Source organism: Colletes gigas, unplaced genomic scaffold (genome assembly GCF_013123115.1).
Source record: "Colletes gigas isolate AHSC1104 unplaced genomic scaffold, ASM1312311v1 Colletes_gigas_Sc00001, whole genome shotgun sequence".
NCBI lineage: Eukaryota > Metazoa > Arthropoda > Insecta > Hymenoptera > Colletidae > Colletes > Colletes gigas.
In genome coordinates, this window is record NW_025106630.1 from 3,709,839 (window position 1) to 3,725,947 (window position 16,109).

Below are 16,109 nucleotides of genomic sequence, written 5' to 3' on the forward strand. Positions count from 1 at the left end.
CCAACCTTAGACTCTAAATAACGCATAGATATACGCATATGTTTATGTGTCATATAACTATATATATATACACGATTTTCTTTTCTTTCATTTTTCTTCTTCCTTTTATGTACAGAACCGTAACTATGGGTGTTCGTTACGCAGCTACGTCCTCGCGAAATCGTTCGAGAACGGGACAGAGACGCGCGTGGGCGGCGCTCGGTTATTATTATTTTCCAAACGAATCAATTACTCGCGCGGCACTCGAGCGATTTCCTGGCTGGTCGATGACCGTTCGCCTTGTCGTTTACGCGGACGATCGGTGGTACAGCATCTCTCACGTCTCTCCGTTCTCGTGTTTACAAAAATCGTAGAAAAAAGCGATCGGTAGAAAATATTACAACGACCAGTCGTGCTGCTGCCCGCGAGAAATCAGTCGAGACGAGTGCGAAAGGAATCGAGTGGCTGGTATTCGAGATCACCGTGTTTACGTGTGCGCGTGTAGATCGCCTCGCGGTTCCGTTTTCAAACGAGAACGAGGCGTTCCCTCGTTTCGAACGACTGGCGACGCGATCGTCTCTCTCGTTCGAATATCGACAAACGGCGCGCGGTGGCTTCACACGGTTAACACTCATTAATTATTACGTTTTACCATAACTCCGTATTGTTATATCGTGTACTTCTATGATAAACGTGCATGGATAATTGTCGACTTCGTTCGGTGCACACAGGGTACGTTTACGTTGCTAAGACCTCACGATCTTTATCGATAATCTCAGGTTCGATGGACGTCAAATATTTGTGCTCGAGATTATTGAGCAGTTAATCCCACTATCTGACTACTCTTTTATCGGGGACAGAGATTCGGTGAAACGAAACGAACTGTTGCGGGGGAGTAATAGAAGAGTGTGCGTAGGAATGGGAAAATTGGTAAATTGAAGTGAACAAAGGCCGCGTTATAGATACACTTTGGAGAACGTAGCAACAGTAGAAGAGTAGAGGGAAGTGGTTTTGAGCGAAATATTTGGCCCAAACCTGGAGAATCTAATATTCTAATACTTTGTTTTCATTTAAATATTGCCACGTATCACTGTTGACGGAATATAATTTATTGATTGGTAACGCGTTAACGTGCGATGTTTTCCACCAGCCATGGAAAATATCGCACGTTGCAAACGCGTCACATTATTAAAAAAAACAAAGACACTTTGATTTTGTTAGAAAAGCTCGATCAGGAGTAAAAAGTAAATCGAATTCTACCAAAGTACGAATACAATTCCAGTTCTGAAAATACTAACTTTTAAAACGTACGATTTCTTCATAAAATTTTTGTACATTTTATGTATGCAATCTACATAACGAAAGATAAAACAGCACGCTTGTTTAAAGAAATTACCTCGTGTCCCATACTCGTTTGCTTTTAAATTGCGATCGTAAATTGTTGAGTGTCCACTTTTTCTTGTAGCTCGATGTAGTACGAGTAATTTCATGACAACTTACGATCCCTGCACAGTAGACAATACACGTTTTAGCATAACAAGATATAACAACGAACAATTCTTCTCGAAAAAATAAAATGAACACATGGAGCAACAGTTTTTCACGTGGACAATTATTTTTCAGGAAAATCGATATTAAAAGCGCGTGCTCGGTTCATTTTCAAGATCGATTATCTGGAAAACGAAGGTTCGTAAGAAATTTTATTTTCTAGATGAATTATTTCCGACGTCTCGTGCATGTTACGTCATTAAAACCGACCTTTTTCGAGAGTTTCGAGTATTGTTCCTAACGGAATAGTGCAGCAGTGTAAACATACCCTAATGCCAGAACGTTCTTCGGGCTACTTGTGTCGTCGGACTCCTTTCTCGACGTTGAGCGATTTCGAGGCGGACACAACGTTCAAAAGTCAACGAAATTGTTACAAAATACAATTGTAGTTAAGATAATCGAGTATACATATACGCGTGCGAAGTATTCACAAAGAAATCCTCCATCGAATGCAGCAACAGGGGATCGAATTAAATATAAGAATAAAATATCTTACAGTTATGGAACACGATATCAAGCTGTATTCCAAATATAGGTAATACTTAACATTCTTAAGATAAAATGATAGTAACGGCGTGCACGTCGACACGAAAGTAGTCAATTATGTGGTTCTATGCGATTTTTAATAACTTTGTAAAATCTATATCGATGGATGTAAAAAATTATGTAATTCTAAAAGTACATGATTTAATTAGAAACACCAGTCAATCTCTTTCGTCGCGTTATGTACAATTTTATCAGAGTGAAGTTACCGAGAAGCTTTAGTAATATCGTACGGTGGCAATTCTAACACTGTTCGAAGTACGCATCATTAAAAAATGTTTTCGGAGAAAGGAGTCCGACGTGCAATGGTGTTTTCGATTTTTTGGCGGCTCGATCGATGAAATATACTTTCTTTATCGCGCGATCTTCGCGTAGACTCTGGTTCGTCTTCGTACATACGACGCTACTCTGTTGCATATGATACACATATCCCCATGTTTCTCGTACTGAGAGAAGAACGCGAAATATATACGTTAAAAGTATCAATAGCTACGGGAAACATTCGCATCGATTAGTCCTGTAGCGCAAAATGTAGCGTTCATCAACACAGGCTCGTACAAATAACGAATAAACGTTCTTACCATACTCGTGACACGTTAAAACTATTCTGTCGCGATTAAAATTAATTACGATCGAAGCCTTTATCACGGGAACCGTCGATAGAAATGTAGAAAAATATTTTGCGGTATTAAAATATCGTATATCCAACGGTACGATTGTATAAATAAGATAGGAACAGTAAAAACGAAAGGGAAGCGTTGTCGTACAAGCTACGAATTAAATACGAGAAGAGCTGCCATAATTTAAACGCTTCTTAGTAAAGACCTACAACGAAATTACGAAAATAAAATCACCGATGGATTAGAAAAACATTTGTACACGCTCGTTTGAGTACGTTGGTTAAAAAATACAAAAAAAAAAATCGATAGTACGTTCGTATAAATAATTAAATTAAAATGAAAATAATCTATGATACATTTTACCGTGAACGCACGGCCTTGCAATTTTGATTGCAAAATCGTTTTTCACGCGCGCAAAGCACCGGGTCGTCGTCGACCCGTTCATCCTGCCTAACGTCGAACAGACAGAAAAACAAAATCTATAAATAATCGTGCACGGGCACACGGAAATTATCTACTTAAATGCCTAATGACTGCAAGGTTTCTCTCAGTACGCGAAGTATTTACGAATTGGCGAGCGAAAATGTTCGAAACAGTCCGTTTTCGCGTTTCCTCGCCGGGAATCGCGAATCGTCGGCGCATCCCTTGAATATTTCTCTTCACGTGTCGCAGACGCAGTTCATACCCAGGAAAAACGAACTCTTGGTCCCTATGTTTTCACAAAATCCATCCCCACCCCCTTTGCACCCCCCTCCCATCCCGCCATCCCATTGGTTTCTCCTCTTTGTTTCTCTATCCGTCTATTACGAGTTCATCCAGGCAATGAACGAAACAAAAGCATCGCTTGTTTGGTCGACGGGATCCCGGGGACTCGATCGATCCTCCGCCCTCTCGAATCGGCGGAAAGTCGAGATCCGTCGTCGAAAGAAAAACAAAACGCGAGACCCGGCGACGCACGTGGCGGAAACATTTCTTCGTCGATGTCGATCCGTTGCGAGAAACGGAGCTTTTTCCATAACCATTTCCAGGTCTCCCGGGGATCGTCACGTGCACGCGGCGCTACTCCAAGAAAGCGAATTCTTGAAAAGAGAAACTAAATCGAAAAGGTGGGAACGGAACACTTTTGCGCGCGTATATTTTAAATGGCGTCCTCCATTTATTTCAACCAAATGTTGTACTGTTACACGTATTCGTATTCGTACACTGTATGATTCATTTATTTCGAACGTTGTTTTTACACTGTGTTTACTTCTATTTACGAAGTAGTTTTTTTTTTTAATTTTAATGTACAGGCAATGTTTGATTATAAAATTGATAGAGAGGTTTAATAATATGACGAGTTTTCATTTTAATTTATTCAAACACGAACGAAATTATGCAAATTTAGAAAGGTAATAAATTAAAATTAAATGGTTTTCTGTAACTCCCATTAACAATATTTAAAATACTGAATTTATTTAGTAATGATTTATGTTTTTTTTTAGCAATGATAGTTTTAACTCCTTCCCGTGGCATTTAGCTCGACGAAATCCGGGCCCAAACTATAGGCGTCAACGCGCGGTAAACAGACCAGACTGATGCTAAACTACTTTGTAACAGAGATTATAAGAATCGTAACCGACTCTTGTGACGTACTGATAGGAACTAAAACTCAATCACTATCGTGACCTTCTGTTAGCGAGTCTGGCTCGTGATATTCACGTTTCGGCCAAAATCTTCATCACGAGTCAAACTCGTTAAAATACGGGAAGGGGTTAATATTATGTTTGTCTATTATAAATAGTAATAGCAAGTTAATTGATTTTATACCTTTCAATGGTAGTTTATATTTCCCAGTAGTAACAGTCAACGATTAATCAGACTGCACTATGATTGACTCGTACTACTATTCACAATGTATCATTACTTACTAATTTCTCGTGCAAGACAATATGAATTAATGGAAACTTGTGTCATATGAATTTTTTCCATTTATTTAAATCGAACGTTGCTTTTATTACAGTGTGTTTACTTCTATTTACGAAGTAGCTGTTAGTAATAATATGACGAGTTTTCTTTATAATTTATTCAAACACAAACCCTTAAATACCTCAAAACGGATTTACATCAGTTTCGAAAGCAATGATTGAATTAATAAGAAACAAGTTTTCTTTTCATTCATGGTGAATCACTATAGTGTACGAATACGAGCTGGAGTAACTCTATATCTCCAAATAGAGCGTCTATACGTAAAATGTGTAAAGTTTAAAATCGATTATGTAATTGAAATAATGAAGAATACTGTACCAAAACGTTTTAACAAACCGAGTCCTGCTCTTTTTCCTCTGTGAAATAAAAACACTTGTTAATATCTCAGATACGAGTCGATTATGGTGCTCCAATATACAATCTATCTAAAGTGTGAACAGTTCTTCGTACGAAATCGTTATCAAAACTTTAAGATTGATAATTTCAGAAAGCGAAAACTCGTAGAAAGAAATCTCATTCCACGCTCTCGATACAATTCACCCCCTGTTTATACGAGAGCTACGCAAACAGCTGCGGTATTGGCTCCCTCGAGAGTCGTACGAGGGGTAAATTTCGTTTATTCTCATCGACGAGAAGTGCGTCGCCGGGAGTTTGGCAAACGAAGCCGCGTCGTCAACGCCGGAAAGATGTAAACGCTTCCTGAATAACGTAACTGCACGCGGTCGCGAGCGAGTCGTGTCCCCCTGTTGTCTCGATGATCGCGTCGAGACGTTCTCTCGTATCGTTCGTTAAGTACGTGCACGACGACCGTCGTCCGCTACTACGTATCCTAGAATCTTAAAAACGACAACTTCCGGCTTACTCTACAGGAACGAACCTATATTTCTTTTTTTTTTCTCTCTTTCACCTTCCTCCTCCGTCTGCATCACTCTCTGTTCACACCTAGGAGTTTCGTTAGCGTATATCAAAAGGACTATGTACAAAAGGGGCTGTAGACCGTGGGAAAACGATCTCTCGAACACCTCGCGAGGAACGTGCTCGAGAGCGCTCTCTCGCTGGCCCTCGGGCTTAGGAACTATACTTACTGCTACGCGATACTGTTCACTGAATTTATTTTTTTTTTTCTCGTTACCACGAACCGGCCCCATCGTTTTCAGAGCCTCGATCCGCGGACGACTTGGACCGACGCGGTCGATTTCCGTTCTCAAAGCTGATATATCTCGATGCATCTCGCCGTTTCGAGAGTCTCTATTTTCATGCTCGAACCTCGATCTCGCGACTGGACCGCACGATGAAACGGTAAACACATAGAGAATGGCGTGTAAATATTTCGTAAATTAACACAACAACGTTAATAGTTCGTCTCGCGCGTTATACTCCGCGTGGGTGTTTGCGCGCGATCGTTATATTCGCGAGTGCAGGAAGTTCGCGGTCCAGTCGCGACTCGATTATCGATAAAACGTAAACGTCCGCCACGGAAATCGTCGACGACCGCGTCGGCGTTCCTAGTACCTAAACGATGTCCTTAAACGATGCGAGATCACTACGGTGAATTTTTTCTTTTATTTTTTTTTGTTTCTCGTCGATCGCTAGCGAGTCGCCGCGTCGTAAAGTTTTTTTTTTTTCTCTTCCTTTCACGATTATCGTCGTCCCTCGTTCGCCGTTCGGATCCATCCCTCTCCACGACTCGTTTCTCGATCCCCGCGGAGGCTGACCTCCCCCTCGTAGTAGATTCGTGCGTGAATATATTAACATTTATAAGAGTGCGTCTATTTATATATCGGTCCGTCAGTATCGCTTCCATTCGACGCGTTGCACGGTAGGTTGTTTTCACTGAGCGTTCAGCTCCGACCTGTCGACACGAAATTTATAAAAATGCTTACCGTCGAACTTCAAACGCCCATCGACAATCGAAGTAAAGGGATTTGTGAACCTCCCAGTCGAACAAGAACTCTTTTACTTTTCTATCAATTGCCTAGTTTTACATTTTAAACGATCGATCGCTGAGTACTCTTTATCTTGAACGATGGGATTACTTACTTTAAAGATTTATAACGTTCCTTCTCTGGATTGTTGTCTGGTGGCTCGCACTCGAACGATGCTAATGCCAGAGCTACGCGAAAATAAGAAAAATTCATCGATTAAAGATTTGTTTACATTTTCAAGATAGATATATTTGAATAAAATTAAACAAGAAGCATCTTACCGTTTTCTGCCAGCACCGGGCTCGCCTGAAGAAAAGCGATGACACGTGGGTTCTTCTCGAAGGGGCACGCGACTTGTTTCCAGGCGATGAACTCCGTCACCTGCTTCGCCAGCTGCCAGAATTTCTCGAAGTTAATGTGTCCATTCGGCAGCCTGGAATAACGATTACACGGATGAACGATCGCACAAAATCTCGTCAGTTGGAGGTTCGTGATTTTCGAAAAACATTTCGAGAATTTTAAATCTTTCGCGTCTATAAATCAGAAAAAATTATATATTCTCGGTTAAAATTCAAAGACCTAATCGTTCGATAGACCGCGAAGTAATTATACATTTATGATGAACGAAAATATGAAAATCATACATCAAACTCACGCAGCAGAAATTATGCAAAATAAACTATAAATATTATTTTCGTTTATGAAATATACTCTGCATATGTTTTGCATACGTTTGCTATATTATCGTGTAGCATAAATGCACAGAATCCGCGGTCTGTTATTAATGTGACGAACTGGGAAAGGAAGAATGTGTATAAAATTGTGGAAAAAGTAAACTATTTAAGTTCGTTAATTTTAAAAATAAAGATTGCCCGTTGGTTACAAAAACCGTGTTCAATTTTATTGAAATATGCAAAGTGCATCGAAATCTTGTTTCTTGTCGGACGAAGCGCGCGGAGGATCGATAATTGCACCATCGAGCCCCTTAACGCGCACGTTACCTCCTGTTTACGTAGTGTCACGAGTTACTTACGTAATAACCGCTGTTTGTTATTTTGTTAAATTAATTTCGGATAATCCCAATTACATTAACCCACCAGAGGAACGTATTGATACGCTAAATTAATGGTTGGCTCCACAAATTTCAAGTTTAGGGCTAATTAATCAATCCTCGATCTGACGTATGCTTTGATTGACTCGAATTTAATGAGGATTGCTTTTAGTTGTTCGTACAGGTCCCGATGGCGCGAGGAAATGCGAAGAACCGATTTTAAATGTAGATAGGAACAAATGTTAGCCTATTATTTGCACCCGCGGGAAATTTTCATAGAAAAATATGACGGTGAACATTGTGGGTGACGTCTTGCGAGATGAAATACAAATACCAAGAGTTTTCAACGGTAAAATTTATCACTTTTTGCAACACCGTTCCCAATGTGACAAAAGCTTTGGAAAGAAATATCACTTTATCCCTCAAGCCTTCATCTGCAGAATGTATGTTTCGAAAAGTTGGAGTGACTGCAGGAATATTGGAGAAATATATAAAATTTGCAGGTGTTACGAACCGTCGTCTAGATATCACGGATCTGTGAGGTTCAAACATTTTTTTCAACGTTGTTTTTAACAGTATATCAATATTAAAATATGAATATTTTCCAGAGGGTAGGCTCAAGGTATACGATGATATTTAATCTATTAATATTTTTATAATCATTGATGGAATAAGATTTTTTAAAACGTTTTAACATTAGTTGAAATATACTTTCATTCTACGACAGTTGTGTTAGTATACGATCGGTTAATATAGTGGAAAATTAATATTGCATATAATTAGGGCGTTCAAATTACTCGATAGACCGGTTTCTGCAATATGTATTCTTTCTGCAAGGAGTTAATATTGAAACTGAATATTTTACTGGGCAAAAGGAAAGTTCATGCGAAGAGAGGCTTTAGGAGCTTCTTCATTTCGTAATTTCAAGAAGTGGGCTCAAAGTGGTCAGTTTGCGAGGAAAACTCGGGAAGTTTCGGAGTAGTCCCTTCAAGTTCTATATACTCTTCGAAAGCAATGTGATTTTATGCGCAAACAATCTTCAAACTTTTTTAAAATCATTCTCAAGAAAAAAGAAGCGAATCAAACTGGCGGTGCTTCGGATGAATTATAAAAAATCGTAATATCGCAAAATGATCGTTATAAAAGTGCATAAAAAGTAATCACTGACATTGTAATATTACCATTACTTTGTGAATATTTCAAAAAATTCAAAGTTTAATAAATACAGTTACATATAGTAATATTCGAAACAAACGGGAATATGGATCGCCGTGGAACGCAATGATTCACAGAACCGTTTCCGGGTCGACGATTATTTCGAAAAATAACGCGTCGGTGTAACGTTTTTACTCGCCCAAGGCAGTTCATTTATCAAAGAATGTTTAAAATTACGCCAGCTTGTTCGCTGCACGCAATCGTTAAAATTTAAATAAAAATTTATGTTCGACAAACGACTCTGGACATTCAGATAATGTAAAGTAATTTCAATGTAAATAGAAGTATGCGAAACTAAACGTAAATGATTCCATCGTTTATTAAGTTACGATGTTGACTAGATCGTTGGTAATACCATTTCTGATTATTTTCATTTATAGGTACCGATATTCTGTAATATTTCCCAAATAAGTGATACTGACACTGCATTTTCCCTGTGCAATTTTAGAATGGTAATAAATTAAAAAATAAATGGTTTTCTGAAATTCCTATTAACAATATTAACAGTTATTTACTATAACGGGTCTTGAGAAAATTATTGTTTGGAATAACATAGAAATACTCAATTTATTAAATAATGGTGGTAAATTATTATTCTGTAGAAAATGTTATAGGATCGTTAGTAATAAAGCAGTGTGTGAAGCAAATTTAATGATATTATGTGAGTTTATCATGAAAAGTAATGGCAAATCAATATATTTTATATCTTTGAATGGTAGTTTATATTTCCCAGTAGCAACAGTCAACGATTACTCAGCCTGCACTATGGTTGACTCATACTACTGTTTCTAATCTACCATTACTCATTAGTTTCACGTACAACACTATGTTTAATCATATCACACACGTCTATTATAAAGGTAGCAGCAAGTCTATTGAGATTATACTTTTATGTGGTAGTTTATAATTCCCCAGTAGTAACAGTCAACCATTACTCAGTCTGCACTATGATTCCACTATTATTTATTAGTTTTACGTGCAAGACTGTGTATGTTTAATCATATTGCATACGTCTATCATAAAAAGTAACAACAAGTCAATTGATATTATATAATATATACTTTTAAGTGGTAGTTTATAATTCCCAGTAGTAACAGTCAACAATTACTCAGTCTACACCATAAATCCACTATTATTTATTAGTTTTACTTGCAATACCGTGTATGTGTAATCATGTTACACTTGTCTATCATAAAAAGTAACAACAAGTCAATTGATATTATACTTTTAAGTGGTAGTTTATAATTCCCCAGTAGTAACAGTCAACCATTACTCAGTCTGCACTATGATTCCACTATTATTTATTAGTTTTACTTGCAATACTGTGTATGTTTAATCATATTACACTTGTCTATCATAAAAAGTAACAACAATTCAATTGATATTATATAATATATACTTTTAAGTGGTAGTTTATAATTCCCCAGTAGTAACAGTCAACCATTACTTAGTCCACACTATGAATCCACTATTATTTATTAGTCTTACTTGCAATACTGTGTATGTTTAATCATATTGCACTTGTCTATCATAAAAAGTAACAACAAGTCAATTGATATTATATAATATATACTTTTAAGTGTACCGAATTTCCTTGCAAATTTTCGCAAGCAAGAAAAATCATTGTTCGTAAAACGAGAAACATAAAGTTTCTAGAGAGGGGTTTCGGAGGATCGTTTCGAAAGTTGTCGGATCCATCGAAAGAAGGAACGAATTCCCCTGTAACGATCCGCGCAACGATACAACGACCGAGGCTACACGCAGGCACGTACGGTGCTTTCGCGGGGGGGCCATCGGAAAATTACGAATCGAACTTGAGCAATTTATCGTTGGTCGGATGTACGGTGAACTCGCGCGCCGGCGGCGCTCGCTTCCGGCTACGCGACGTCCGCGTAACGTGCACGTAACAGACATTTACATACGGCCAGCTATTCGTCTTCGGTCTCTGGCTGTTCCGATCGGCCAATATCCATCGGTGGCTTCGAGAAACCTATCTTCCCTCGTGGTTCTTCAACCCCCCCTTCCCCTTCCAACTCACCCCACGTTCACGTACCCAGCGACCTTCCGGATCGAAATTCCATTACGGATTTCGTGCATTGTGAAGCAGGTAGGATAATTGGCTACAGACCTTTTCCCTTATTAGGCGGTGTATGGAAAACGGATTGGGAATCGACGAATCCTACTTTCCAGGGTAATTGATATATTATAGATACTGAAACTTGTACCATGGACGGCTACAGAGTTCCCATTCGCTTCGATACTTTTTCATTTTGCGCGCGGAGAAAAATTACACGAGGGAAAATTAACCTGTCAGTCGCCGTAGCCCTATTTTAAAATCGTGTCAGAGAACATTTAGCAGGATGTAAAATTAAATTTAATTGTAATGGAGTAGCACTGGATTCGAAAAATTAATAATCGCATCGCTCAAACTGACTTATATTATTTGCAAAATATTTGGAGATCCCTTATTTAAGATAAGAAAATTAAATATTTTGGAAGGATAAATTAGAAATTTCATCTTGTAGAATGTTCAAAATATTGTTCAAATCAGGGATAAATATCGTTTCAAATAAGTATTCCATGAAATATATTTCCACTATTTCAACACATTGACTGTCACGTATTCCATATTAAATAGATCTGTGCACGAGAGGGTTAAATAACAGTATTGCCCATCTTTTTTTAAAGTTTCATTAACCTATTATTCGACTGTGTTAATTTTTTCCCCCAATACATTCAACACATTGACTGTGACGTATTCCATATTAAATAAATCTGTGCACGAGAGGGTTGAATAACAGTATTGTCCATCTTTTTTTAAAACAAGTTTCATCACCCTTAATTTGACTGTGTTAATTTTTTTTCCCCCGCACCCTCTATATTCAACACATCGACTGTGACGTATTCCATATTAAATAGATCTGTGCACGAGAGGGTTAAATAACAGTATTGCCCATCTTTTTTTAAAGTTTCATTAACCTATTATTCGACTGTGTTAATTTTTTTCCCCAATACATTCAACACATTGACTGTGACGTATTCCATATTAAATAAATCTGTGCACGAGAGGGTTAAATAACAGTATTGTCCATCTTCCTTTAAAACAAGTTTCATCACCCTTAATTTGACTGTGTTAATTTTTTTTCCCCCGCACCCTCTATATTCAACACATCGACTGTGACGTATTCCATATTAAATAGATCTATGCACGAGAGGGTTAAATAACAGTATTGCCCATCTTCCTTTAAAATAAGTTTCATTAACCTACTATTCGACTGTGTTAATATTTTTTACCTGCACCCTCTATATTTTTGTTCCCTTCCATGCTTGACACGATTGTGTCCACGTCGAATTATGTAAAATAATTAAACGTAGCCCCGTACGGAGGACAATAATCCCCGAGGCCGGCCGCAGTTTACGATCCTCGTGCTCTATGAACCGCCTAAAACGTTTAATGCGCCGACATTTGTCTGCAGGTTGCGTGCGTCTCGGAGCAATTTGTATTCGCGTGTCTGCACGGTGATCTGTTCTTGGAATTGAGGGAAACGTTCCCCGGGCGCTGCTCAGACGATGGCTGCCCCGAACACGAATTCTGCCAGAGATCTCTCCGCGTTTCCTACGTCGTTTCGGAGATAACGCGCGCCCGTTATGAGTTTAATGCACATATGTTACGCGATGCGGCGGCGACGACGCATGTATATATATATACGGTGCCGTGCATTATGCACGCGGTTGTCCAGTAAATACCGACTCGAGTAGCGGGAACAATTCCCGAATAGAACTTTTTTTCCCTACCACCGACGAAAGTTCCAGTTTTTTTCGACCCGACGGTTTCATTTCGGCAGCGCAATCGTACGCGTAATGAGTTTTCTGAATAAAAAGCGGGCTCCAGTGGCCGCGTCATTGCGATAATCAGGCCCGGGTCATAAAATATTCACGTTGAAACCGGGGAATTATTGGAATCCTCGCGTGGACGGGGCGAACACCGAAATGCTACGATTTCCGTTACTTCCGACGAGAAACGGTCGGAAAACGATGGGAAATACTTCCCGGATATTATTACCGAACAAACATTTACGGGCAAATAAAAACTTACACACCTTTTGCATTCATAATTCGCACTGAATCTCTTCTCATTATCAATTTTTGGTAATCAACAACGTTATTGAATTAAATAGAGGCGATACGAATGTAATTTGTTCAAAAAGGTATTACTCTCGTCAAAAGCAAGGAACAAGTGTTATCAATAAAAAGGAAAGAATAGTGGAATTTAAGATAAAAAGAGAAGAGTTTAGATAAACCCAAAAACGTGGACACTGCCTAGGAAAACGAAAGTCACAACTGTTTAATAATATTTGATTGCACAAACGTATTATAAATCCAACTACGATGGTATAACATTGTAGAAAATAGTCTTGTAATACTCGGTGCTGTATAGAATCTAACAGATTTCACGTAGAAATCAGTAGTAAGTAGTAGTTATCGGGAATTGGTCAGGCATCGATCTAAACCAACTTCTTTCACAAATTTTCACTTTTGGCACATAGATATTAAAGCGACAGATAGTTTAAGAAATGTATAACCATGGAAATTAGTACTTAAATTAATAGAAACATAGAAATCAATAGTTTTAAGTAGTACGTATCGAAAATTCGTCAGACATCTACCTAAACCAACTTCTTTCACAAATTTTCACTGTTCATATATAGATATTAATACGACAGATAGTCCAAGAAACTAATATTTATATGAATTAAGAGATCTCGAGTAGAAATCAATAGTTTTAAGTAGTACGTATCGAAAATTAGTGAGACATCTAAACCAACTTCTTACATAAATTTTCACTTTTGGTACATAGATATTAGTACTATAGATAGTTCAAGAAACTAATATTTATGGGAATTAAGAGATCTCGAGTAGAAATCAGTAGTTTTAAGTAGTAAGTATCGAGAATTAGTGAGACATCTAAACCAACTTCTTATATAAATTTTCACTTTTGTTACATAGATATTAGTACTGTAGATAGTCTGAGAAACTTATATTTATACGAATTAATAAATTTTACGTAGAAATCAGTAGTAAGTAGTACGAACATACCATTGGTCAGACATCTATGAAAACCAGCTTCTCACACAAATTTTCACTTTTCGTCCACGCATATTAATACGATACGCAGTTCAACAAGCTCATAGTTACACATATTTTGAAAACTGCAACCTGCAGAACATTCTCTTGTAAATTTTAACTAAAAAGTTAAACGTATAAAGCGTTACGTCTTCCTCTCTCCGGACGAGCTCTTTCCCTTCTACACGCTCCACTCTTCTTTTCAGCAACTTCTAGCCGAGCAACAACTTTTGCTATTACAAGTTTAATAAGTTTACACGTAGCGCCCGTGGAAGGGGGACGTTTTTCGCGCGCAGTAAGGCGAAGGAAATGGCATGGCACATTCGTCGTCGTGATAAATACGGTCGACAAAAAGGACGGAAAGGTCGGTCGCTTCGTGTGGGAACGAGCTTCCTTCCTGTCGACGTATCGCCTGCGCCAGGAACAAAATTATCGAAGCTTCAAACGAGCCACGGCAAAAAGTTTCGCCCTCGGTGTCCTCGATAGAAAATCGTCGATCGCGTTTCAATGCGAACCGGGAATTTGCCTGCGCATCTGGCGAACTTAAATTACTTTATAATTATTCTTTCGCGCTTCGAAGCCCTTTTTTGCACCTTCGCGGGAGGGAGAAACGCGAATCTACGGAATCGCGAAGGGTCGAACGATACTGAAAATTAAGAAACACCGGAAGCCTCGAGAAGATTTCGCTAATAATTTCGGTAATTATATAAAATTTACTTACTGTTTTCTAAAATTGCATTTCTTTAAAACCTCTTATTTTTTAAAAAAACAATTCGAGACTGTTAAGATGTTCGTAAAATAGTCTGGAAATTTATTATGAAATTAGAGTTGCAAAACAAGACTTCGCTGAACCTCGCTCTTTCACCTTGCTTCCTCTATTCATGTACTGCAATTTTTTATATCCTTTCCACCCTCGTTACGCTGAGTAGTTGTTAATTAAAAAAGTAAATAATATAATCGCAATTCCTGAATAGCAGGATGTACACGTCAACGATGAAAATGCACGAAATAATGTATGCAACGTTGATCCATATAGTATTACTTCTTGAAATTCATATTTTACCGTAGCGTTACTCCAGAAAATATGGGACGTTAGATTGTATAAATGCGTAACATTTTATTGATCGAACCACGTTATAGAGATAGCTTTTCCATTGTTAAAAATGATATTCAAGGCGTAACCTGTTGCAAGGTCCTCTTTTAAACGGGCAATTCGTTATTTCTAGTTTACGCGTGTTGAGCGAGCCGGCAGAATAGTTAACATGAAACTCTTAATGGACGTCCAACTTTGATACAGACGCGGAGAGAAACGGCGAAGGGAAAAGAGTTAATGAAAAGTGCTTGTCAATTTCGCCCCGACGAGGGTCGTAATTACTTAACGCGCGAAAGAAGGGACCGAATCTCTTCAATTTTTATCAAACTTGAAATATCCACGAGTACCCTTGAATGATTAATGCGAGAGCAACGTTTTTCTTTTTTCATTTTTTTTTTTTTTTTTTTACTCACTTGTTGCTGCATCCCTCGTTCAGGAAGTAGAGATCCTTGACCAGCAAGCTGAAGAAGGGCACGACGATTCTCTGTCGTTCGTCCGTAGCGCCGGCGCTACGCCACATCGCTGCCTTCAGGGTGCTCCGATAGCTGCTGAAATTGCTACTCGGATCCATTTGGTGCTCCAGGATCGAGAACTTCGCCAGCTGCACCTTCGACCACTGGAACAGAAAAAACAATTTTCCGAGCGGTCAGTGAAAATTTTTACTTACGACCGCGTTTATGAAAATCCCGATATTCGATGCTATATTTCACGAGTTCGCGAGCTAATGCGCGTTTTAAACTTCCAAAAGCTTCCAGGAGACTCTCGATGATCACCAAAATAGCTGGTTTTTTTGTTTTTATCGAAGAGACGGATGTAAATAATGCTCGTATTACGGAACAATGGAAAGGACAGATTAAAACAAAACACTCGAGGGTGAACGAAATGGAATCGAGAGAGGTCGAAGGGGTGGGATCGAATCACGGATCCCGGCGCGGAGAAATCGAGAAAAGGCGCAGGAATTAAGAGAGGCCAGGAAATTAAAGGAAAAGATACAAAGTATCGAAACGGGATAGGAGTAGGTTAGCGGGAGAGGAACAGGGTCA

General features: G+C 38.6%; 1 protein-coding gene across 1 annotated transcript in view; it reads right to left on the reverse strand.

Moving 5' to 3' along the window:
• Positions 1-5,003: 5,003 nt before the first annotated feature.
• The window catches only part of LOC122397691, a 475,319-nt gene continuing 464,213 nt past the window's right edge, over positions 5,004-16,109 (reverse strand). The window contains exons 10-13 of the mRNA XM_043397029.1: positions 15,480-15,682; positions 6,865-7,016; positions 6,699-6,771; positions 5,004-6,510 (exon numbers count right to left, since the gene is read on the reverse strand). Of these exons, the coding sequence (XP_043252964.1) occupies positions 6,489-6,510; positions 6,699-6,771; positions 6,865-7,016; positions 15,480-15,682 (450 nt within the window). The 3' untranslated portion in view covers positions 5,004-6,488. The remainder of the gene's footprint in view (positions 6,511-6,698; positions 6,772-6,864; positions 7,017-15,479; positions 15,683-16,109) is intronic.